This window comes from Asterias rubens, chromosome 18 (genome assembly GCF_902459465.1).
Source record: "Asterias rubens chromosome 18, eAstRub1.3, whole genome shotgun sequence".
Lineage (NCBI taxonomy): Eukaryota > Metazoa > Echinodermata > Asteroidea > Forcipulatida > Asteriidae > Asterias > Asterias rubens.
Window position 1 is genome coordinate 4448253 of NC_047079.1, and position 27704 is coordinate 4475956.

The window sequence follows — 27704 nt, forward strand, 5'->3', positions numbered from 1 at the left end:
GTCATGGAAGTCACTGGCCGTTTAATATTGCTTTAAATTCTGTGTAGCCGCCAAACAAAACATGACAAAAAAAAAGTGTGTGAGTCACTGAAGACGCTCTTTGGTAGTCTTTGCACGAGACGTTCTTGTTGGGTTAGTAGTCCTCGATAATCGCGATAATTGAGTGATAATGAACAGCAACGTCTTGTAACAAGACTGGCTCTTCCGGAGATCGTGTCTATAGTGCCGACGACACTGATGACTGTAGTGGAACATCTCTAAACCGTTAAGTACTGATCCCATGTGATTAATTATCCACTCATCCTTATCCCCGGAGCAGGCTTCTTTCATCCTGTCTTGATCACCCCCTCTCATTTTAAACCATGTCACCCGCGGCATTGATTGATCTCCACTCAGCTATTGTCAGGGAAAACAATGGAGTTTGCTTGCCTCTTTATGCCACGGGCTCTACCAATTGCTGGGGCTGAAAGAAACGCCGTGCCCAGAGCAGGACATCAACCCTCCTTTTTGCTGGACCTTTCTTTTTTTATTGAGTTGTTTTTTGCGTTGATTGTTTGGGACTTTTTTTTCTCGCTTTCTTTTCTTCCCGACAACAAAAAATAAAAGAGGAAATAAAAAATGGAAAGAGGTGAGAAACGTTGGGTGGTTGTAAAGAGAAAGCCCCGGCCAACCCAAGTTACACAGGGGCGGTCCGTGTGTGACATTTATGAGACTTATGGTAAGGTAATTGAATTGATACGCCGGTAATAAAAAATAGGAAAAAAAGTGTTCAACCAACGCACAAGGGGGGCTGCCGCGGTCGTAAGGTTTTTGTCTGAACGGTGTGTAAGGAAACTACACACCAGACACGCAGTTTTTACTACTACGGGCTGGTTCGCCAAGCAGCGTCGTCACCGCGAGCCAGAGTGAGAAACTTCGGCAGCTGTCGTGCTTGAGAGCGCCGCATGGGAAGTTTTTTTCTCTCCCCCAAATCAAATTGTTGAGCAACGACCTGGAGAGAGGCGGTGTGCTGCTCAGACTACGTTCTTCGTCATCGAAAGTAAAACGTCTTGGCTTCTTCATCTTCAAGACAGGGGAAAGATTGTTTCTTTATCTCGCGGAGGGATTTATACTCGTTTTTGTTTTTATAAACGGGGAAATAATAACAGAGAACGGCACGGCAGAGAGTATCTGTAGCTGGGATTAATAACTTTCATGACATCCTGGAATTGATACAATTTTTTTTTTTTTTTGGAGACCATCTAAAAGTCGTCAATCACTCAGAAGCTGAGTCAGGCTGCAACATCCTCGGGGCACATAGTCAGCTCTTCTTGGAATTAATTTGCGCCCCGGAAGATTCTTTTTTTTCATTTTGGTGTAGCCCAACAATCAATCGGTTTGCACTGGGGATCACTTCTTGAGGGTTGACCTGTTGTTGTCCACAAAGCATCGTTTTTCTTGTTGTAGTATAGAGGAACCATTTAAGTCAAAACAACAGTGACCTTTGCACTCTCATTGCCACGCCAACGATAAGAGGAATACAGAAGATTATAAAAGTTCTGCCATGATTATAAATAAAAGTCTGTTATAATCTTCACAAAGTGTGAAAGGTCTGGAGCTGTCGCGTGTCGCTTCCTTTGGGTTTAAGACGAACAAAATACAATCGCGTGCTGTTCAAGGTGTATCCTCTAGTTTTTGAGGTCTCAAGAAGCCGGCACAGAGACACCGATGCGTCGAGCTGGTGTCAACTTCAAAACTAAAAGGAATCATTTTCAAGAAAGTTTGTTCGCTAACATCAACCTCTTTTAGTCTTAGACTTTGAGTGGGTGACTAGAGCTCTCGTCTCGGCGGATACCATCAGTACGTTGGATCGATTTGTGTTTGGATTCGACGAGACTTTATCTTTAATCCTCTCCTCTCCTCTCGACATGGAGTTTCTTTCTCGGCAGAGGTTGTTCTCGTTTCTGGTTCTTCTGCAGGCGTGGATCGTTTGTGGGAACGCATACAGATGGTTGTAAGTATATTTTTGTTTTAGTAAACTTGTATGATATTGTACAAAATGCAGTGTTTTTTCCTCTCTGTCAGTGCTACACCCGATTGAAGCTCATCGGTTTCGGTCACTGCAATGCAGTGTGAAGTATTCGAATGACGTTCAACTTCATCAATTCTTGAGACAGTCACAGTTTAATCATGGTGGTTCAAAAGTTACAAGTTTTATGGTCATTGATTGTTTGAGGGATTAGGCCTAAAATCCCAAGAAATACAGAACTCGCTGGAGACATAACGAAGAAGCCCGTTACTATTTGAGAAAAATATTACTTTCTTGATTTTTTCCATTGATTTAAAAAAAAAAACTTTTGATAGATCAATACAGTTTTTCTTAAAGTCGGTCTAGTTTTGGCCACCAGATGGCAATTTCATCTTGGCTTGGGGTTTACAAACCGAGCATGCCTGGAGTTCGTCTCTGAGAGAGGGCAAGGCCATTTTCATTCTGCAAAGGGGCACTTCCATTTGGAAATCGAAACTACTGAAGGATGGGCACCAAGGCCAAGTGGACGGAAAACAGTGGCCTCCGTTTCCTCCAAATAATAATTGAAGGCCTTGCAGTGATATTTTACGGGCATGCAGTGATTGGACCTGGCCTGAAGTGTTGTTAATTTAATTTCATTCCATTTCATTTATTCTGGTTGTGAAGCCAATGACTCCCAGAAAAGACAACTTAATCACTGTACTATCCAAAACGGAAACAATGGACAGAAGACAAGGGGATAACATTTCAGTATTAGATGTTGAGAGGGAAAGCTTCAGAGAAATTCCTGGGAAAAACCAACGCAGTCAGGTAAAGGGACTGAAAATCCAACCTACCCCTGTGTGATTCTAACCGGGGTCCTCGAGGTGAAAGTCAAGGAAGGGTACAACTACGACCCTAGCAGCAAATCTTACAGATGTCAAATAATGAATGTTATTGTCTTCTTCCCTCATCTTCTTCCAGGGCTATTTTTAACATTCAAGCCATCGGAATCACGAGCATAAACTCTCAAGACAAATGTGAAAATCTCCCCGGACTTATCAACAGGCAGGTCCAGATTTGCAAGAGAAATCTAGAGGTAAAAAATTCAGTTAAGATCACACTTTCAATGTATAAGGCAACCATTGATCGAAAACTCTTCTTGTTGTTATAAAAGTATTGGTTGAAGCTTTGCATGGTGTGGATAACTAGGAAGAAACTAATAAATAAAAAGTCAACTTGCGGGTACATTCATGTGTAAATCTGTTTTGTCGGAGTGTTGGCTCTGAGAAGAGCCGGCTTGTTCTCGACGTTTCGACCAGTCTCTGCTCGTCTTCAGGAGAAACGTCGAGACCATAATACCGGCTCTTCTCAGAGCTATTTATAGTTTATTCCTACTTCTATTGTTGAAACCAGGTATGCATCATAAGTGAACATAATTTACTGTAGCTCACAAGCTTGGGGAAACCTGTAAATAAACAAGGGTGCTTGCGATGTGAAACAGAAACACCAGGGTTGGTTAACCCCCCCACTCTTCCCCGTGTAAGAACTGGGGTTAACCCTGGTACTTCTGTCTGTTGGTTCTTTTACGTGCACTTCCAATCCTACAAGAGATCTTCGGCCTAATGTCCCATCCGAAGATGTTTATGAATCCAACAGACCAGGGAATGAAATTTAACGATCATCGTTACTCCGTAGACATTCTTCTTAAAGCAATAACTCGCGTATAGCGCTTGGAAAAAAACATCTTGTTTTTGTTGCGATCAAATCACTGGAAACAAACCGAGACATGAAGTGGATATAGTCGGGTCCCGTTTAATGTCACGATGAGCAAGTAGCCCCAATTGGTGTATGCAGGGAACACGATGATGACCAACGCGAACGGTCAAAATGCACAAATAATTCAGCGTAATAAAACGGAATGAATTTAACAACCTTGTTGGTGGCAAGATTCGTAATTAACACTACCACGATAACGGACTCGTAGTGTTTAATCAGGTGTCCAAGGCCGGAATTATCAGCAAAAAAAATCTCGCTACAAAATGTTGGAGCAAGAAATACCTATGGAGCTATCACCATGTTACAACAAAGTATTTTAAAGAGAATAATACAAACAATGACACTCAAGTTAAGGTGATCGCAGGAAACAACCGTCAACAAGAGGCATGATCCAAAAACACGACAAAAACCAAAACCGTCGACAAGAGAGTGACAACCCTCCTACTACACGACTCGACGAAAGACAACACGACAATAGACAGATACCATAACCGTCAACAAGAGGCAAACCAAAAACACGACAGCAGACAACAACCAAAACCGTTGACAAGAGAGTGACAACCCTCATACACGACTCGACGACAGAAAAAACGACAATAGACAGATACCATAACCGTCAAGCAAGAGGCGACCCACAAAACACGACAGCATGATTGTTGACGATCAAACCGGATAGGCCTATCAAGAGTGGACACTATGGTCCTCAGATGGTTCAAACTCCAGTTGGAACACGGAGAGAGTGTACAACAACAAAGGGGCTGTTGCCAAAAGGTTAGAGTACAAACACAAGAGAAACAGTCAATAGTATAAGGTTTCGATTGCAAGTTTATGTTTTTTTGTTTTTTTATTTGTATTTATTTATTTATTTCTTTTTGTTTATTCATTTTTATTTATTTATTTATTTATTTATTTATTTTTTTTTTTTTGGGGGGGTGGGGGGGGGGGGGGGGGTGTCTGGGGGAAACAATAGCCAGTACACTAATTCGACCTCCGTGGTTATTTGATGATTTGGAATCCGCAGGAGGTAGATTGCAATACAGTTTCGCACGGTGACCGGCCTTTGTGAAATTTTAAAGTTGAAGTCGCAGTAAACTGCAACAATAAATCTTGCGAATGAAAATTGAAATTAATTCTGTTAATACGTTCAAGACACGCAGTTTTGGACACCTTTGGTAATTTTCAAAGGCCAGTATTATCACTTGGTGTTTCCCAACAAAGGCATAAAATATTAAACCTGTGACAATTTGGACTCAATTGGTCATCGAAGTTGCAAGTGAATTATTAACGAAAAAACCACCCTTGTTGCGCAAATTTGACGTGTGCTTTCAGATGAAGTATTTTAATAAATTTGAGTGAGAAATTACCCTTTTCTCAAAAACTATGTTTTACTTCACAGGGAGCCGTTTCCCACAAGGTTCTATTCTACAAGTTCCTTCATTGTTGTATGGTAGTTGGAGTAATTACCGAGTGTTGTCCATAACAGAAGCAGAACCAGAGAAAAGATTTATTAGTTAACAATTTCCTCCTAAATTAGCCGACAAATTCATCATAATTTTCACTTTTTTAAAATAAAACCACTGGTATCCCCTTGGTGACTCGTATCGTAGCCGACCCGAACGGTCAGCTGTCCACGATTAATGATCTCAATTTAAAAACGCGGTTTAACGAGCTAACGGTCTAATTTTTTTCAGCACACAAGATTGCCTTACATTTCTAATTCCTGATCAATCAACTATTTGATTCAGGCAATTAACCACCATTTAACACAACTCAATTTTAATCAAGATGGAAGATTTGTTTTGGAAACGGGCTAACTGCGGACATAAATAATTTATAACTGCTTAATTAATATAAAGCTGAGCATCCTGAGTAACCAGATTTCCTAATTACGTATCTGAGCTCTGCTTTTATTAAAATTTGAATTAAAAAGGGCCCGTTCAAAAAAAAAAAAAAAAAAAAGTTGGCCAAAGTCTTCAAAGACAAATCATCAAAATTGTCTTTGACGTTAGCTTATCCTCATATAGGAGTACGTATGCGTTAGTCATGAATTGTGCAGGCTGGTCTCGTTGGCAACTTAACAAGTTCACTACTAACCAATATGTTTCGGTTAAAATGGCCATTGGTTAATCACTTGCCAATGACCGACACAGATATTGGTTACAGCCGCCAAAACGCACCCTGTTCAATCCACGGCTAACGCGCGCGTGCCGAGTATGCAAATTAGCCCAATGTCAGCCATTGCACAACCACAACCGACAGTTTTTCCTAGCCGTGAATATCTTGAGACTGACATTATTTGGATCAATCAATCAAGCACCCAATCAATCACAGAGTCAGTCGATCAGAGTATTCCCTATCATCCACTCTATCGATCACCCATCTTTAGTGTCCGACAGGTGACCCCCCCCCTCCTCACCACCACACATCACTCTCATTGAGAGGTCAGGGGTCAATATTTGCATCTTGTCTTTCATTTGCTTTTAGTAAAATAAACCATAGGTCTATCCAATGAGAAGCAAGAGGAACAAAACGGACTGTTTATCCCTGCATGTGCTTTTCAAGTCAAACGAAATCGCGTCAGTCATTTTTTTTTCTAAATTCCAAACAAAAAAACTGTTCTGTACAAAACCAACAAATGCATACAATTACAAATCTGTGAAAAATCGGACTCAAGTGGTCATCAAAATAGCAAGAGAATAATGAATGAAAAAAAAACACTGCTTTCAGATGCCTGAAAAACGGCTTCAAGCTTGTCTTTCATTGTTTGAGTGAGAACTTATACCCTTTTTCTCACAAACAACATTTCCCACAATGGTTTATGCTATCAACGGATCTTCATAGCTCGTTACTAAGTCAGTTTGTTATGCTAAACATTATGTTAAAGATGCTATGTCAGATTTTTGGCCGATTTGACCAAACATTTTGATTTAAAATTCAATAGGTGTTTTTGATGGGGGTCGAGAAAGTTACAAGCTTTCATTTGAGCCATTGCTCGAAAAAGTCCGCCAATTATTTGTAGCAGTGAAATAAAGTGCTCAGAATCCCGACAATATATCACGTGACCAATTCTTATGTGTTTTATAAGAAACGTTTTAAATTTGTGTCATGGCTGCTGACCATTAAAAGTAAAAGTTAAACTTGTTTTCGTTAGAGCGGGTGATACTCTTTGAAACACCATTCACTCAAAAAAGTCTATTGTTTAATGTTTGGGGCCAAAAATCTGACATTGCATCTTTAAGTAATTACCAAAAGTGTTAAGTGCCTTTAAGGTTTACCCCTCTCAAAAAATTACATCAATCGAGTAACAGATTTGTATCATCATTCTAATTTTGTCGACGTCTGAACAAAATTGTTAAGGATTTCCCCCCTTTAAAGAAGTTCAATTGCCAAATTGAAAGGCAGAAGATGAATTATTAGACATAGGGATTCGACTAGACCATCAATCCACATGGGGGGAATATATCCTCCCACCGTTTTTACACTCTACTACCTTCGTGCGAGTCCGTTAAAGGCACACTATTGGTTATTACTCAAAAATAATTGTTAGCATAAAAACTTACTTGGTTGAGCAATGGAGAGCTGTCGATATGTATAAAACATTTAGTGACCAACGACACCCTCTGAAGTAACGTAGTTTTTAAGAAAGAGGTAGTTTCTCACCCAAATAATAAAACACTTAAGACCTTTATTAGGCATCTGAAAGTACACAAATTTGTGCAACAAGGTTTTTTTGCCTTTCGTTATTCTCATTGCAACTTCGACAACCAACGGAGTAAAAATTTTCCACATAGTTGTTATTTTATGCAATTGCTGGGATACACCAAGTTAGAATACTGGTCTTTGACAATAATTACCAAAAGGTGTCCGGTGCCTTTAAGTCACAAACGTTGCTGGCACTGTTGGCAGAATACTCTCCCAATGCTCATAGGGAATACATTTTTGAACTGTTCTCATCGCTAGAGGAAGTGTGATTAATATAATGTATTTTTATTGATGACTGACTTTCTCCCAAAGGTGGTTCACGGGAGTCGTTTTGATATAGTGCTGTGAACGTTTGGGATCGAGACAAGAAGTGCAGATGTTGTTATACGACCTACATTTTGTTAAACGTCCGACCGGCGAATCCCACACTGTCGAGTTGATATGTTGATGTAACTTTTAACTTGGCATAAATCACGCACATTCCCAGGGGTGGATCTCACAAAGGTAGTCCTAACTTAGGATTAGTCCTAGGCAATGCTAAAAGATAGGACCGGTCCTAAGTTAGGACCAGTAACTCATCCTAACTTGGGACTGGTCCTATCTCTTAGCATTGCCAAGGACTAGTCCTAAGTTAGGACTACCTTTGTGAAATCCACCCCGGGCCTGTGTACTTCCTTTTGTGATAGGGCAAGGGCACCAAGGCATTTTCTCCTTGGAATGGCACCCTATGAGGAAATTGTAGAGCTCTACAGGGGCATTTCAAGGGCTCCAATGCAATGGCCAAGGGGCATGGAGGCAATCGCCTCGTTGCCTCCGTGAAGTATATCATGTCCACACTCCGGGCTTCCATTATATAATCTTATTATAGTCTATGGGAAACTGCCTTGAATGGGCATCAAGACCAAGACCAGGGCAACAAGGCCAAGACCAGGGACAACAGAGACCATGGCTGGCCCCCTTGGCATCCGTGTTAAGCCCTTCACTGAAAGGTCGCGACCTCAAAAAGTAAAGATCCTCCTTTCGCGCCCTTTTCCTGACGAGTTTTTAAAGATCAACAAAGTGCGCGTGTACTCTTCAGTCAAACGATAATGACTTCGAGATATTGGAAAGGGCAGTGACTTGCAAGTTTCCATGCGGCTGACTTTTATAGTTACCAGACTACTGACGTATACATGTTGCCATGTGGTAATAATGTCTTCCTGAAATCTGCATTATGTCACGGAGTATAGGCTACGTTTATGATTGAAACATGCGACTCTTTCAAAACAGCATTCCTTGAAATGTAATTATATTGATTTGGTAAGAGGTGTTTGGACAGGGAGTTGTTCCCACCCCCGTGACCATCCTTTTTTCCTTCATCACCGACCACTAAACGATGAGGTGGTGTGTCAGTGGTCGATTTCACAGAGAAAGTCATAATTTAGGACTTGTTAATTTCCCCAGTGTGGGATAATAAAGTTCCTATCTTATCTTATCTTATCTTATCTTAGTCTAAGCTTTAGGAGTTATTAAAAGCTTAAGGCATAGTCCTAAGTTAGGCTTAAGTTTAGTCCTAAGTTAACTTTGAAACTTCGGGTCTGAAGCCCTTTTTAGCCCTTCGTGATATTGTCTGACTCATTTCTCAAAAACTACAGCACCTCAGCAAGAAATATTTTAAGGGAAGCTTTCTACTATCATTATCTTCAAACTGAGTAAGTTTGAAAATGTAAATATGTTGACATCATGTTTTGTGTTTAAAAAGGACCCACATCCTTTAAAGACAGTGGACACTGTTGGTAATTGTTAAAGGCTACTCTTCACAGTTGGTGTATCTCAACATTAATGCATAAAATAACAAACCTGTGAAAATTTGAGCTCAATCGGTCGTCGAAGTTGCGTGATAACTATGCACTGTTTTATACTATCATCAACAGCTCTCCATTGCTCGATACCAAGTGAGTTTTTATGCTATCAATTAATTTGAGTAATAACCGATAGTGTCCAGTGCCTTTAAGCAATTTTAAGAAACTCACTGTCATGAATGAATCCCCTGTTATTATTGTAATTATAGGTTATGGACAGCGTTAGCACAGGAGCCTACCGAGCCATCGCTGAGTGCCAGCAGCAATTCGGCAACAGACGCTGGAATTGCACCACAGTCGACTCATTTCCCATCTTTGGGCACGTCCTTGACAATGGTAAGCACTGCACCACCCTTTTTAATTGTATCCAGACGTGTCTGGTCAACGGACGACCAATTAGTAGATCTGGGTGTGAGTAATGTCTCACTTGTGGAGTGCCAGTCTATTGTAGGAAGTTGAATTTACAACCTCGTTCCCATTGTGTGTAATTATTTATTTATTTATTTATTTGTTTATTTTTTGCTTATTTATAGGGGGTGCACCTTTTAGTAAGAACACTGATTTTCAAAAGCACTAAAGCATCAATTATTTCTTTTTTGATTCCCAACCTAGTTCCCACGGTTGTTCGATATCGGCACCCCATTAAATTTCCCAAACATGCCTTGGTAATTCCTTCATCTATGCATTGGTCGACCAGTGTCACCATTCCAGGGGGTTAGCGGGTACAAGGGACTCTCATGAGAAAAACATCGTGGCTAAAATTCCTAACAGAATATCAATCATAGCCATAGCGGAACCGTCCCCAGACCGGCTTGATGGTCTACAATGCACACATATCAACTGCAAGGCTGCTATATGAAGAGCACCAGTCTAGTGTTGAATATCACATGAACTTCGCATGGTTCATTGTGGACACCACACCCCATGCGTAAACACATAAACACATTTTAGATCAACAGTGAGAACAATCACGTGACTGGATAATTAGTCTTTGTGACACCAGCCTTATTTGAATCAGCCACAAACCAACGTTTCAATACCACCCCGCTCTAACCTCGTTTCCTGAGGTGATCGATCTCGCCGAGGCTGACCCCGCCCCACACGGCATGTCTGGAGCCCTGACTCACTGACACGAAATGTAATTGTGAAACCAGAACATACGCAGACTCCCTCCAATTCGTTTTTGCAAAAAGTGAAGAAAAAAAAATGATCACACAGTAAATTCGACCGCACCCATTTCTAGTGTTAATGCCTGATCGTTAATTTGTTGGAAAAACAATTAATCCCACACCTATAAACAATATCATGTCTCATAATAAAAGTTCTCAAAAGACGATCAGAAATGGCAGTTGGACTGAAGAAGTCGGCAATAATGTCAATCATTTCCCTCCAGTCTACACCAGCAAATACAAAATTCCAAGTTTACGGGAAGAAAATTGAGTTTTGTGAAACTGTCAAACCTCCATGTAGTGGCTATAAACTACTGCATTACCGGTAGACCACCCATCCAACTGAATTGATATAATACGGTATTGCCCTCAGCCACTGTGTACCCTCGTTTCATAACAGAAGCAGTATTGAAAATGATACTTTAAACTGGGATTTCTTTTCCCTTTTTTTCTGGACCCAGTGTTGTAAGAAGTCTCAAGTAGCTTCAGGGGTTCAAAGTGGTTTGTGGTGTCTCTGATTACTTTACAATCCGTCAGGGAAGTTCATAATCAACTTGCGGCCCAGACCTGATTTGAAAATTAAGACACTCGGGTTCCTTGCCGCTGTGTGGAATTCCTGAGCCCTTAAAACGGCTCCTTTAATTGAAAAACCATCGGGCGTTAAAAGCAATTTTGATTTCTGGTGTTTGTGCAGTATGTCAAGTTTGCTTGGATTGGTCATCAAAGTTGCAAAAAAATACTGAAAGAAAAAAACACCATTGTTGAACAATTTTATTGTGTGCTTTCAGATGGCTATTGAAGGCTTCATGTAGCCTTTTAGGCATCTGGAAGCACATAAATTTGTGCAACAAGGTGTTTTTTCTTTCAATATTTTCTTGCAACTTCAATGACCAATTTATTGAGCCAAAATTTTCACAGAGTTGTTATTTTATGCGTTGTTGAGATACACAAGTGAGAATACTGGTCGTTGACAATTTACCAACGGTGTCCAATGACTTTAAAGTGGAGTTCTTAGGTTTTAGCATTATATATTTTAAGCCACCTTGTTTTGGGGACTTAAATCTCAAAGTGGCGTGTCGACGTTTCAAGTAATTGTGTTTCAAGAAACAACCTTTTAAAAAGTTTCCATTTACATGCTTTGCAGCAGCTGTTACTTCTCATCTGTAACTCTCACCTCAAATTGATTTTTTTGTTCAGAGCATGTCATGTTTTTGGTCAACCCAATTTTTTTTTAATAGACAATGTTGTTCGTTTGAATTTCACAATCTTTGACCAAGGTATACCGGTACACCTCCTTTAAATTGCAAAAGAAAAACGTAAAGTTGTGGAATTCCCTGCAGCAGGGAACGAGACAATTCATAACAGAGTACACGTCTTGTGATTTGACAGACCGAACCGGTCCCGAGACGTCGCCCGTCGATCAACGCTCTCGACGGTACAACCTTGATGTCCATTCACGCATCCTCCTGGCTTCCGTCCGGTCACTACCGCCGCATAGTTTGAAATTAAAGTTAATTTATCGTTGGAGGAACGGGTCCTGTTTAGGGCATTTCAGGCCGCAAAATGTTGCAATACGTTCTGACACATCGGCCACCTGAGAATTGGAACACCGGAAGGCATGAATGCAAGTGTATTGTTTTTAATGATCTGCTGAAATAAGTTTTGATTGACAATTCTGAAGAGAGGAAACAGTTTTTGAAATAAAGGGTTAAAAATGACAGTGTCATTTTATACAGGCAGACTTTGGGCTACACAGTGACAAGTTCAATAACATCTATTGTATTGTAATCGTTTATCCACGCTACTTGTTTACAGTGATTGAAAGGTTTTCACACGTAAAATGATTACCGTTTTCAAAATGTCAGATGTTCAACTTGGTAATTATCAATCATCTTTGTCTTGCTTAACAAAAGAGGCACTGAAACCGTTAACAAACTTGACACACTGGTATTTCTCTCCTTTTTCCTTAAGAAGTCCCTCAAAACATTCCGCGGTCGCCATTTTGTTTTGTTTTTGAGTTCGCAAAAAAAAACCGTCTGAGCAGTGGTATTAAGATGTTGTGCAAGTTCCCATCACGGCAGGCGACCGATTAGCTCGCCTTTGTGCGCAGTTTAACGCCGGCGACCCCACCAAAATTGTTTGTCGTCGTTTGAGACAGAGCATATTAGCCGCTCTCTGGATAATATTTCCTTCGAGTGAATTTGCCTCGCCGTTGGAAGCTAACACGGTACTTGGCGATCCAGGCATACCCTGGTCTTGTTTTGCTCTGGGAGGGAACTTGCTATTTTTTCCACTCCGTGGGTGATCCGTCAGAACTCGATACAGTTGCTGAAAATGGCCGGGGTGGTGGTGTGATTCCACGCAGGGAGCATGTTTGTACCGTAATACGCTCAGCGGTGTCGGACGAATGTTCATGCTCTGCTCGCTGTCGTTTTTCGTTACAACTTACTCGTAATTTCGTTAGAAAACACGCTGTTTTTGTGAACATATTTCACATTTATGACGTGTGTGACGTGGTAAGAGGTACATAATACCGACAGCGTCAAAATGTCTTCATTTTCAGAAGTTTTATTTTTGTAAGACCTAAGTGCTTTCTTGATTAAAGGGAAGTACACCCTACACAATGCCGGCAGACCTAATGGATGTACGAGGCTTATTTTAAAATAACCACCAAAAATCACGATCAAATAGCTTATTGGTCATCGAAGTTGCAAAAGGGAATAATGAAAGAAAAAACACCAATGTTGCACAAATTTTGGTGCTTTCATTCAGATGCCCAATTAAATAGTCTTTTATTTTACGAGCGAGAAATTACCCCTTTCTCAAAAACTGCATTACTTCCAGAGAGAGCCGTTTCTCACAATATTTTAAATTATAACACCTCTTGCAAGTATTCTGCCTGCTCATTGGTTTAGAGCGCGTCACATGACATGTCTTAGTTTTGCTAGACGGCGGCCGTGTGATAGTGCGTCGGTTTGCCATGCGCTAGTCCGAAGACTAGCACACGGCGTGCAGTACCCAGACGTCCGTTGCGTGTACGAGGATGATAAATTAATAGTCTGTAACCATTTCGGATTGCACGACACTACATGCAGCACAGTAAAAGTGTTTGCAATCTGTATTCGCGTCGTCCGTGGATTGTAGCATTCAGGTCTGTAACTTAATAATAATAGTACAGTATTTAGAAATGTTTGGGGTGTTATAAAACAAATATTGACTGCTTTTACTCGTGCAATGGTTAAAAACTATGACTCCCTCGGTGATCACCGTAGCGTTCTATTTTCCCTCGGCTTCGCCTCGGGAAAATAGAACGCTCCGGGGATCACCTCGGGAGTCATAGTTTTAACCATAGCACTCGAAGCAGTCAATATTTGTATACTACCAACACCACCCCATTACTCGGAACCAAGCTAGTTTTTATGCTAACAATTATTTTGAGTATTTTTAAATAGTGTCCAAACTGATTTCCCCCTCCCTCTCCAGATGTTCCCTTTAAAGGTAGCTGTTTCCTTTTATCAATCGTAATGACATCTTGAGGAGTTTTTTTTGTTGTTACTCTTCCAATGATACAAGACACTCCGTCAAGGTTGTGCCTTCTGGCTGTTTTCTGGCGGTTTCTCTCTCTAAATAATATTTTATTTCTATTACACCCTGATCAACCCGGAATAACCTTTCACTACGAATGAGACGCCCCGTCGCTTGACATCCCATACTTGTCACCCACAGCCACAGTCTGTTAACTTCGTCAATAACTAAACCAATCAATTTCTCAGTATTTCTCATCATAGTTTCATATTCATTCCTCTGTTTAGCCCCCCCCCCCCCTCTCCCACTCGAATCTGCAACTTGTGCCAAAATACTACTGTTAATGGTGCCCCCGTGGGTCATGCGGCCGGACCTGAAGGCGCATGCGCCGTCGCTTGAGGGGCTATTGCCGTCTCCTGGTTGGCTGTCGCCCGAGTTAACTTTAGGGGGCAGGGGTTAAGCTGCTCCAATCGGCTCCCCGCCCTGTCATTTGCTCTTACGTGTGGGCTTGAAATTTGACGAATATTACCCAAAGAGGGACATTCTCATAGTTGAACAACAAGTTTGTGTTGCAGCTTGGAGTAATGACATTAATTGTTCGGCACGGCAAAGCGGCATGAAAAGCTTGCCTTAAAATTTTGGTTCGATTTTTGGCAAACTGCCCTTCAGTTGGGCCCTCAAAGTTACAAGTCACCTTTTCAGGAAAAGTCTTTGAACGTTGTTTATTTTCATCCACATTTCTTTCATGGACAAGATTAGGGTAACATTCTTTCATCTCAGCTTGATAAAGGGGTCAGTAGATTGGATATAAATCATACATGATAGATGCTACAAATGCTTGGACCCATTTAAAACTCACACATGCCTACATTGATTTAGTTCCGATTCGAACTTGACTTCAGTGTGGTCTTGAGTTCACTACCAAACAATGTCCGACTTGACATATTTATGGCTGTATTACGCACGTCGTCCATCCTCGCAAACTCGTCCCCCTTGTTTATTTGTTGACGCCTGAGGGCGTTGTATAAAAACAAACGAGCGGTGAACCCGCACTTAAGTCGTCTCTCCTTGGGACGATTGATACACGTCGCCATGGCCACGGCGGCCATTTTGGAAATGTAGCTGATAAGTGATGACCCCGTGAGTTGCGGATTCAATAAATTGAGAATAAAATTGTTTACTCGTTGCGAAGTGTGGGAATAAATCAGATGATAAACCTTTTTTACAGCGGCAATTGGTCACGTTTTCTAGAGTTTTGGAATTTCATGGTCGCCATTTTTATCTGGTTTGATAATTGAAAATACTCCAAAAGGCGCCGCACCATAACCCTTTCCCTTTGTGACGCAATGAAATTCGCATCGCACGAAGCATTCACAGGAAGTATGAACCGGGCTTTATATTATTACAAAAATACTTTATAGTGTGTGTTTAGTATCACGCAACACTAGAGATGGCGCGCTTTCGCCCTTAATATTTGGCGGCAAATTATGTTGGTCGCCCGGCCGCCCGCCCGACTACATGGGGGCTATATTTCATTGATGCAATTAGTCGGATGGTAACATGCAATAACCAGAGTATCGAAATAGCCTTTATTCAAGGCGTGTATTGGTGGTCGCGGTGCACGTATTAGTGGATGCCAGGCTTGCTTTCTTGCTAGTCTTGTTTCGTGCGTTTGGGAATATCTTAAAGAGGCCGCAGTCACCTTAAGGAAAGGCTACACAGTGGAATTGGAACACGATCCTTTGCAATAATCGTGGGAATTAGAGTTATTGCACAGAGAGTATTTCATAACAAAGAGACATTAGCAGAGCCATTAAAATGGCGCCTGTGAAAATGCGGGCTACGTGTTCCACACTATATCGTAATTCATACAAATTAAAGTAACTAGGGGGTACTTGTATTACCATAGAGGTCCTTTCTCTATGATATTACCATGGTATTACTATGCTAGCCTGGTTTCCGGTCAGTTCGCTATATATGGAAAGCTTTTTTAGTGGTGCCAATGAAGGTTTGAATGTTGGGGTCAAGGTGGAGTGCTTGGAAAGCGAGTCCATTTTCTTTTCTTTTCTTTCTGTTTATGAAGCCAAGGACTATCAGAAAAGCGAAATTATAATAACTGTAGGCTACTACTATAGTAAATAACACAACGGAGAAAAGAAAAAGAAGACAGTTTCAGTTTTAGATTTGGGAGAAAAGCCACAGAGAATACAGTATTCTAGGGCAAACCTACACATGAGGGGTTACCCCACGTTGTGCCCCGGCGTGATTCGAACCGGGATCCTAGAGGTGGTCGGCGAGGAAAATTTTGTAGAGTTATTACACCGAGATTGTTTTGGGGGGTAGGGCATACTTCCTTTACGCCAAACCGACCCCAACAAATAAAAGTCTAAGGTGCGAGAGGATATGCAACCAAAGTATGCGAAATTGCATACATTTATTATTATCAGAATGCAAGTAATTAATATCTGAACGGCAGTCAGTGTTATCCCAAATTGTTACACGAAGCAACTTTTACTGGCAATTTGGAGGTAACCAACTGCAGTGCATATTATAGGAACACTTTGGTAGCACATGAGTTATTTATCAAACAATGTTTTGAGACGATCCCCAATATATGATTTTGTGAACAATCAAATTGTCCCATTTTGTTTTGATTGAGTGATCGATACCTTATAGTTCACAACATAACTCCACCGGGGATAATCACATGAAATTTATCATTTCCAGTCTTGTTCATTCAGGTTTTTTATGTTTATGACTTAAAGGTACGAGGGAGGCTGCGTTTGTTCACTCGATTTCAGCGGCAGGAGTTGGGTATGAGGTCACGAGGTCATGTAGCAGTGGTGACCTGCAAAAGTGCGGTTGCGATAGGACAGTGACGGGTACCAGCGACGAGGGTTTCACGTGGTCTGGCTGCTCCGATAACGTTAACTACGGTAGGTCAAGCCAGTTCAAGGTTCAAAGTTCATTTATTTGTTCACAGTATCAACAAGTAACAGACGTTATCACTCAAGAGCGATCAGTTTAAAGATGCGTCAACTTTAGAGCAAAGATAAATCAAGAACTAGATGAAAACATGACACTGCAGAGGGATCAATTTTAGAAGCAGAGCTTGTACTTGTAGGCAAGGGTATCGATAATGGTATCTCCCAAAGTATCAAAACCAAACAGATATTTGTGTCTGTTTGTTTGTTTGTTTAGATGATCTTCCCGTCAAGGAACTCTCTCAGCAAACTCCTACAAGGGGATATGAGCACCAAGCTAACAGCCAATCTCTCTCATACAAACATTGCTTCAACATTTATGATTATGAATGGCACACATCAAGAAGTTGTGATCCAGTAACGAGACTATACTACTCATTATAGTCATTGTGAAATCAGCGGTTATAAGCTTGGTAGGATTTGAACCCCCAACCTAGTGATTGCAAGTCATGCAGTCTAACCACTGGTCCGCCGTGTCTTGAATTTGTATTTGACAATACGTTACTTCAGAGAGAGTAGTTTCTCACAAAGTTCTATACCATCAACAGCTCTCCATTGCTCTTTACCAAGAAACTTGTTATGCTCAAAAAACAGTTATTTGGGGTAATTACCAAGTGTCCATGGCTTATTTGGTTGTTGTCGATGGTTGTTTTATAGGGATGATGTTTTCGAAGACATTTGTGGATGCCAGGGAGAGGAAAGGTCGCATTTCAACCGAACGGCAACTGATGAATCTCCACAATAATGAGGCCGGTCGCCTTGTAAGTATTGAATAAACCGCCAAGTAATAAACCACAGGGACAACTGACTGAGTAAAGTTATAAATAGTTTTAGGTGTGGTTGCACATTGAGGTTTCAACCCTTCGGCGATATCATGTTTAGAATTCGCTCGAGTATCACATCACAGTGGGCGTTCTCCTGAATGGAGGGGGGGGGGAACACCATTATTTTAGAAGTGTGGCAGACAAACGACCCTTCAATAGCTCCATGGAAGGTGCAACACATCCAGGAGTTTACTGAAAGACTTGACGATTTATAACCCCCGTCAAAATCTGGCGCGATCGTCAAGGTGAACATGCCGTCATAATGTCAGAAAACACCGCCTACTGTTTCCCCCCGAAGCCCGCTTTCAGTGAAAAGTGCCCCACAGTTTCAGCGGGGGTCGTAAATTACGTGTCCTTTACAATGCAATGTTAGACAGTTCAACGGGATCATCGACAGTTTTATGGAGTGATTTCGTGTTTTTTTTCCTCGAGTTGATACCACCAGAATCGAGGTCGTCTCTCAAAAGAGACTCACATTTTACCCGTGTCTGCCGAAATGTGTTCGTTTTTATGGTTGTGGTGTTATAAATGGCAATACGGTCTAAGAATAAAGACGACGGTAGTTTTCAAGACGTCTTGAAACCGTACATTTATATTGGTACTGGAATTAGTCACAAAAACTAGTCCTCTAAAAAGGGTTGTCACTTTCAGTCAGAAAACATAATTTGCACCCGTTGTCACCTGTTTGCATCTTAATGCAAAGGAAATACAATTTTTGTTTGTTTCTAGTAATACTAATTTTAACGAAACCTAATCTACATGGAAGTGGTCAGTGATATTAAGGCCGTACCCGAATTGGCGGCTATAACGGCGGCTACGTCATCTTGCGGCGAGGCCATCAAGTATTATGTCGTCCAAAAGTCGATGGCTGTAAACGTATCTGCCAATTCGGATACGGCCTTATTGTATTCACTTTATAGATTCATGAAATTTTTTATCGATGCGTTAAAGCGTCAGGGCGCCCTCTCGTGGTTTTATGCATCTACGCTGAGGAGACGCACATCCCTCTTACTGCGGTGTTGTTTTACCCATTTTCTTTTGAAAACAATAGCGTTTGAGTGTATTAGTTCTTTTAAGAACTAATACACGAGACATTTCGGTTGGAGGAAACCCGTAAGAGAATTATTCCATGGAAAACCCACGCAGTCAAGTAGGGACTGAAACCCATTCCACATTAAGTTCACCCCCCCGCCGTGGGATTCGAACTGGGGTCCCATAGGTGGAAGAGGAGGCCAGACATATAGACTTCACTCAAGTCCCAATCCCGTGAGAGGCCCTTTTATTTTCAGTCCCATCGCCTAACATCAGAAAAACTCCCCGACCACATTGGTACATTTTGACGGCGGATAATATAGGGACCTCTCGCACGAGAACGGAGCTTGAATCAAGTCTAGGCCAGACATCACTCCGCCAACCTGATTCATGTTTCCATGATTTCTTTTTTTACTTTTGAAGGCCATCGAGAACAACATGCGGGTGGAATGCAAGTGTCACGGCGTCTCCGGCTCGTGCGAACTACGGACATGTTGGAGAGCAATGCCGCCCTTTGTTCAGATTGGCACCATTCTCAAAGAGAAGTTTGACGGAGCTACGGAGGTTGTGCAAAGGAGGCTAGACTCCAGACGACAACTGGTGGGTATCTGACTATTAAAGTAGTGCGCGCGACCTCGAAGACGATGTTCGACTCGTGAGGGGGCGACCAAACATTTTACTGGGAAACTAAGAACCAAGAGGTTCTGTTTTTAATAATAATGTGTTGAATGTTTGCGTTGAAAAGATGCATTGAGTAAAATGAAGACCAGTCATTGGCTGAGAGTTGTCCGTGGCACTCTTCTATTGGCAGACCCATAACAAAAGATGACAACTAAACAATGCAAAACTAGAAACAAATGCTATGAAAATTGTTAAAGACAGTGAACACTGTTGGTAATTGTCAACGACCAGTCTTCACTTGGTGTATTTCAACATAATGTATAAAATAACAAACCTGTGAAAATTTGAGCTCAATCGGTTGTCAAAGTTGCGAGATATTAATGAAAGAAAAAACACCCTTGTCATACGAAGTTGTGTGTTTTCAGATGCTTGATTTCGAGACCTCAAATTCTAAATCTGAGGTATCGAAATCAAATTCGTGAAAACTACTCCACTTCAGAGGGAGCCGTTTCTCACAATGTTTCATACTACCAACCTCTCCCTATAATACTCGTTACCAAGTAAGGTTTTATGCTAATAAATATTTTGAGTAATTACCAATAGTGTCCACTGCCTTTAAAGTCAGTATAATGTCGAGAGATGAACGTAGTGAGCATTGATACTTACATTGGAAACTTTAATCTTTATCTCTGCCCATAGATTCCAGTGAACGAGAACTTTAAGCCACACACGGAGACCGATCTTGTCTACCTCGTACCCTCGCCAGACTTTTGCGAAGAGGACCTGAAGATGGGGTCCCTGGGCACCCACGGGCGACGCTGCAACAAGACGTCAAAGGGCATCGACGGATGTGAACTCCTCTGTTGTGGGCGGGGCTTCAACACGAGGGAGGAGGTGATTGTCGAGAGGTGTAGCTGTAAATTCCACTGGTGTTGTTACGTCAAATGTAACACGTGTCGACGGACGGTGGATGTGCACACCTGTAAGTGATGGTGAGAGAAATGTATAACAACATCAAAGGGTCCTGCCAATTACGGGTTCAATCTCTATAGAACCCATGGAAACTAAACGTGACTTGTATATGGAACTAGGCAGACTTGTGGACAAGTCTATGGCTCAAGTCGGGTCAACATAGGTCAATGGTGTCCACCAAAATATTCGAGTCGAGGCTCGTCAAATAGCTTGTCGTTTAATACTGATAAAACTCGCATGCAAAACAAAAAAGTGCAACTTTACCCTCTTTGCTGTCACTTGTGTTCATCGATAAATATTATACTTAACTCAACGACAGAGGGCGCGCTGTTAGTTGTACGGATATAATTATAATCAGAGGTGTGAAATGAGACTCTTCGACAATTTTGACGATTAAGCCTGACTAGACATTGGGTTGTGCTGCATTTGGAATGAAGCCACCACACGGCAAAAAAAAAACTGGTCCCTACTTGTCGCAACCCTTTTAATACATCTGTCTGACTTGAAGTTTTGCCGAGTGCCACAACAAAACCCTTTTGCCAAGGCTTCGGCTTATTAGCCGTTTTGAGGTATGGGTGGATAAATCTGACAGTATACACCCAACACAGTTCACTCCAATATGCCTTTATCATGCTGTCTCCATCTTGGTCATGTTCCTTGTATCGGATAACAATAATGAATGTAAAAAAGAAAACAATTGCAAATAGGAACCAGACTATTGTTCTTCCAGCCTCGGTTTGGTTCCATTGATATCAATGGGAAAAATTCAAGATGACTGCACCATGATAAAGGTCTTTGGCCATTATATCTCAAAAAGACTAATTAGAGGTCAGGGTCGGGAATGGGTTTTGGTCCAACTCCTCAAACCTCATTGGGAATATCTGCCGCCCTCAACGTTTATTCGTGGATTGAATAAAAAGTAATCTCATTCCTGCACGTTCGTCTTTAATACCCAGTCACTGGTTTGATGCACACTAATATACCTTTATCACGCTGTCACCATCCCCATGTTCCCTGTTAACCATAACAGTATAAATGGATGCTAACATTCATTGCGCAAACATGGCACCATACTATTATTTCGTCCAGCCTCAGTTTTGTTACAATGAGTTTAAATGGAGTAAAATCAAGATGGCCACACCGTGATAAAGGTCTATTGGTAAGGCCCTTTATTGTCTTCTAACCGTCTTGTACAAATTGTAAAATAAACTGTCCATATTTTATACATTTAATCACAAACCTGTAAAGTTTTTTTTTTCGCCTGACTTTTTTCTGTATACTTCTAAGTTTTTTTCTTTATTACTTGAAATATTTGTATTGTAACTTTTCATCTAGTTTACTATTACACACTTGTGATCAACAAGTCAAGAGTCTTGTAGCAACGGATTGACTTGCGTGTTGATCTGTACCTTTGTAAGTATCATGTGTTACTTGTAACTAATAAAATAAATTCCTCGTAAAAATGACTGTGACATCGTCCAGATTATTTCTTGGAAAAGGGCTTCGATCGGGAATTGATAATCTGATCTACTGTCTCAGGAACAAACAACAATGACAATGACATCCACGACAACGACAGCGACAACGGTGAGTTCTCATTGCGCTTAAAAGATAAGTTGCCAGTATTTCCATAGTGATTTGCATGACACCATGATTTGCTTTTGTGAAATCGGCCCCTGGTGTAAAATCGGCCCCCGGTATATCATGTGTAGAAAATGTTTGGTTTCCGAGTACACGACATTAAAGGCAGTGGACACTATTGGTAACTACTCAAAATAATAATTAGCATAAAACCTTACTTTGGTAATGAATAATGGGGAGAGGTCGATAATATCAAAGAAACAGCTCCCTCTGAAGTAACGTAGTTTTCGAGAAAGAAGTAATGTTCCGCGAATTTGATTTCGAGACCTCGTAGATTTAGAATTTGAGGTCTCGAAATCAAGCATCTGAAAGCCCACAACCTCGTGTGACAAGGGTGTTTTTTTCTATCATTATTATCTCGCAACTTCGACCACAATGCAATTGAGCTCAAATTTTCACAGGTTTGTTATTTTATGCATATGTTGAGATACACCAAATGAGTAGACTGGTCTTTGACAGTTATCAAAAGTGTCTAGTGTCTTTAAAATTGCTCCCCCCCCCCTCTCAGTCTCTCTTCAAACTAGAAAACCTTGAATTTGTTGTCAAACTTTAGTCATAATACTACAATGACAGTTCCTTTCTTATTATAAGGAACCATTATGAGGAACCATTGAAATAATATTCCGTGAGAGGGCGCCCTTTGTATCTACCGTTCTGCAGTCCCACACACTCTTCAACACACAATGATCACTCACACAATGAAGTCGACAGTTCAACGTACATTTCCCAATCGATCATTTTACGAGTGTAACACTCAGACCCCGAGGGCATACGACTGTGCTCAGATTTCCCATTCACTCTCAAGTCTCCCCGGTCTTACTTTAAACGAAAACAGAAAAAAACTCGTCATAATCAATAAAAAGAGTATCTTAATGTCCATTGCGTACAAGTAACACCATCTTGTCCGGTAAAACAGGTAGACATCTTTCTTACACCTTAGTACACTGGGTGTTATGCGTACAACTTCACCTGCTAAACGCTTGATTAACGCACACGTACTTCCCCTGCCTGCCATTACGAGTTGCAACACGCCACACAAATTGTTGCTTTTCCCCCACTCGATTTTTTTGTTGCTAAACGCCACAATGCGCTGTTGCATTCAACGAGTGGTTAAGTTGACGTTAGAAACAGGTGTGTGTTAATTTCCGTGATGACGCTCAAGTGTCATGATTTAAAGGCGGGAAAAAAAAAACTCTACATTTGCCCGAGGTGCGTATGGTTTCACCTGTGTCTATTGTGGCAGGTTTTGTTTAAAAAAAATGTGTGATATCGTGGTTTAATATCACGACCGTAGGTTGATGGCCTCCGTATGGTGTGATGGGACTAATCGCCGAACCCTTTGTACTAAGTAAACGTCTCTTAAAGGACACTCAAATATCTGATATGACGTGTGTGAGCTGTTACATGTCAGTAAAAGTAGAAAGCTTGACGGCAGTGAACAAACAAGCATGAAAATGTTATCCACGCCTAAACACAACAGGTCGAATAGAGTGAGAAAAGAACCCTACAGAAGTCGACATTTAGATGACGCAATAGAAAGGTTAAACTCTGACACCAGGCAGATGGTTTGCATTAAAACTGTGAATACAATCTCGTAATCACTGTAAAATATTGCATAAACAAGCTGACGACCAAAGATGGATTTTTAAATGACGTCATTGACCACCATCTTGAGTAATACACACTGGAACAAGAGCCTTTCACGCGTGCACGTTTCATCCAAGATGGCGGCCAATGGAATATTATCAATTATTTGAAATGAAAGCCTATCACGTGTTTTGCATCGAAGCTGTTATTTGTGAATACAATTGCGGGGAAATAACAGTTCTCAAAATATGTCCGAGAGAATTTACACTGAAGATTGCTGGCAACAAGTTCAATCATAGGCTAATGCACGACTTCAGCCTTTCTCATGTCACAACTAATACAATTTTCGATATGAGAGTCTAGACACACAGTTTGTTGAATTGAAGATCAAAATAGTGTAAAAAAATTCCCCGCGAAAAGCGCAGAAATGCTGTCTTGTCGGAATAGGTACCATTATGCATATTGTCCATATTCTGAACAAGGTCAGTTTGCTGATATCCAATGTTTAAAAGGCCGTGTCCGAATTAGTGGCTAAAGTTACGGCTACGGCTAAGGCTTTGGCTACAGCTCGATTTCCGCGTTATCATGCGTTGAGGTATATGACGTCCATAGGTGACCCTTAGCAACGGTCGTAGCCATAGACCCTTTTCACGGTGCAGACATCTTGAATTTTCCTCATTGATATCAACGTAACCAAACAGAGGCAGGAAGAACAAAATAGTCCGGTTCCTAATTACAAAATGATTATTAGCATTCACCAGTGTGACTCGAAACAAGGAACATGACCAAGATGGAGGCAGCATGATAATGGTCTAAAGCCGAAGCTGAAACCGCCTATTCGGATTATTAGGGTACATCATTCACAGGAACCGATCCATTTCATTACCTCCAATTACAACGGTTACCGGTGATATCATATTCTCCCTTGAGTTCCCAAGAACAATGTCTTTCCAATTAAAAGTGACGTCTTCCGACACTGAACGAGACTAGCATCGATCAATAAAACACTCATGAGGATCCAGATGATCTATTGATGTAGTCTGTTTTCAAGTACCATCCTCGGCCTAAAAAAATAATTGCACGTTTTTAATCTTAAACACAGCCGCAGTTTTTCAAGAAGACAGTTAATGATGACTTCTTCTAAAGCAATCGATAAAATTGTCAACAGTTAAGCAATAATCGTTGGTGAGGGTGATCAGTAAACATATGAATTCAAATATATATGCTTTCAAAAAAAGACATCCAACTAATCATTGGAATATGAAGCAGGTATGATTATCTTACTGATCGTAATATAGAAATTGTATTCAAAAATTTGTTAAAGTTTTAAATTCTTAGGAATCATTTCACTACACGATACTCATCCAGACCCCACCGCTGCCACCAACTCATTAGATTCAAATTGTATTAGATATAAAAGTATCCTCTTCTCTTTTTACATCTCAATAAAATATCTGTAGGTAAATTCGTTTGCATATTATTATCATCCCACCGCTGCTACCATTGTTGGTAAAGTACGACCCCGGTGTAAATTTCAAATAACTTCAACAGAAAAAACACTCTCTCTAAACAGTGACATTATCCAATAATAAAGATAAAACTCACTGAACTACTGTCGGCCCATCCAAGCAAATTCCGATGCTGTTCTACAATATCCCCATATACACTTACCCTCATAAGTGAATTAAAATAAAAATGACTAACCCCCCTTGTATTAATTACCTTAGCTAAATTCTTTATAGCACTTTTGGCCGGAGGGTATACAGTGCCACTCCGTACAAGGTACTCCAAGTCTGCCATCGACGAAATGGTCAGACGATAAAAATGCACAACTTTTCTATATCAGACCTTAGCTGGTTTACCATTCGCCCCTTGAGGGTGCTATTCAGCAAACTAAACCTTCTCTAGTTCCACTGTGCGGGTATTATAAACGATGACCGACAAGGGAGCGTACAGAGAAATTACAAAATTCCTAAGGGGGAGGAATGCAATATTTAAGGGACAGATTTTCCTTTAGTATGTTCAGCACTTGCCTTTATATATATCTATACATGCTAGTATTAGCATGTTAATTCCCCCTTTGAAACGAGACAATTAAGGTACGGCGTTGATACGTTTAGAAAATGTACCCTCACCTTGGCCGAGTTTCATAAAACGATAGGCACTGCTGAGGAAGTTTCTATAATTATGCTATAAGCAAATCAATGAGTGGGGCACCAATCACAATAGTGTAAACTTCATGGAATTCGGCTGGTAAACATATTCTGCAAGGCAATTATTTGTCTGTGCTTAGCAAGTTTTTTTTCGTGCTAGGATGCTTTACGAAATTGGGACCAGGGCCCAATTTCATAGAGCTGCTAAGCGCAATAGTTTGCTTAGCGTGAAATTGTTGCCTTGATAAAAACAGGATTACCGAACAAATTTTCCACATGGTTTTCAGGAGAAGCAAACAATAGCTGAACACCAGTCATAAGCGATATGAAAAAAATGATATTTGGTTGGTAATCCTGTTTTTTTTTCAAGGAAGAAATTTCATGCTTAGCAAATTTTCGTGCTTAGCAGCTCTATGAAATTGGGACCTGATGAAGTGTCGTTCATGCGTGTAAATACAGAACATGATATTGGTTTGCGGTATTAAATACCATGTGTGTATCGACTTCCAGGTAGAGTTTGTTTTCTAGAGAACAGCCGTCGATTTCACAAAACTCTTCCTAACTTAAGACTAATCTTAGGACTTAGGACGAGTCCCAACCCTGCACTGTAGCATGCAGACCTTAAGATTAATCCTAAGTTAGGAAGAGTTACTCGTCCTAACTGGAGATAAGACGAGTCCTAACTTTTTGTGAAATCGACGGCTGTCTTGCTCTAAGGGAGGTTAAGCTGCACGTTATGCGAGCAAAAACGTTAAAGTGAACGTCAAAACATCGTGTTGTTTCTAGGTGACGTCAACACTTTGGGCTCATTGCATGCTCACAGAATATAACGTCTGCACGTACGTATACCTGACATGAAAAATGGCATCTTCACGTATGTTAAAAACGTGAGATTTTAAAGGAACACGTTGCCTTGGATCGGTCGAGTTGGTCTTTGAAAAGCGTCTGTAACCGTTTGCTATAAAATGCATATGATTAGAAAGATATTTTAAAAGTAGAATATAATGATCCACACAATTATGACTCGAAATTGCGTGGTTTCCTTTTACCTCGTTGACAAACACGGTCGGCCATTTATGGGAGTCAAATTTTTGACTCCCATAAATGGCCGACCGTGTTAGTTCGCAAAGTAAAAGGAAAACCACGCACTTTCGAGGCAAATGTGTGTGGATCATTGTATTCTACTTTTAAAACACCTTTCTAACCATATGCATTTTATAACAGACGGTTACAAATGCTTTTCAAAGACCAACTCGACCGATCCAAGGCAACGTGTTCCTTTAACAACACAATTTTCTGACGTCCATGTTCACGTATTTGGTCGCGTAACGTGTAGCTAAACCTCCATTTATATTCTACTACCGCAGAGCAGATTTCTTTTTGATTTTTAGGGAGACTTCGCAGTTCTTGAAAAAAATCATGTCCTGCTTTTTAACCTAGGCGGAAGGTATAGAAAATCGGCTAGTACTACTACTTAGCTTATAAGATCGTTATTAACTACACTACCACGGAGTGAGTTGCTTATTGGTCTCAAGATTTCAATTAGCTTGATCTAGTCATCGAGACGGAACATTTTGAAAACAGGTCAGAATTTAAAAGCCCATTTAGTTTTGCTTTCTTCATAATGGGGGTCAATTGTCTTTCCTTCTAAAAAATGAACCTCCCAATCAACCAACTTCACCAACAGAGAAGGTTTTCGGTTTATTGCGGTCTTCATATAGTTTAAAAATTAATCAATATTTAGACCTTAATATCTCAACAAGTTTCCCCATGAGGTTTTATCATCATATCGATGTGATTTTACCTCACACTAAAAAAGTACACCCCTTCACCTCGCTCCACTATCTTCAACACAATGTCACATCTCGGTTTACATCTCAAAACTAA

General features: G+C 40.8%; 1 protein-coding gene across 1 annotated transcript; it reads left to right on the forward strand.

Annotated features, from left to right (window-relative positions):
- The first annotated feature begins 945 nt into the window (after positions 1–945).
- Positions 946–21131, forward strand: LOC117302391 (protein Wnt-4-like). Its single transcript, XM_033786323.1, has 7 exons — positions 946–1993; positions 2972–3086; positions 9519–9645; positions 16769–16939; positions 17645–17748; positions 19267–19443; positions 20164–21131. The coding sequence occupies exons 1-7, from the start codon at positions 1908–1910 to the stop codon at positions 20452–20454; spliced, it is 1071 nt and encodes a 356-aa protein (XP_033642214.1). The 5' UTR covers positions 946–1907; the 3' UTR covers positions 20455–21131.
- The last annotated feature ends 6573 nt before the right edge of the window (positions 21132–27704 follow it).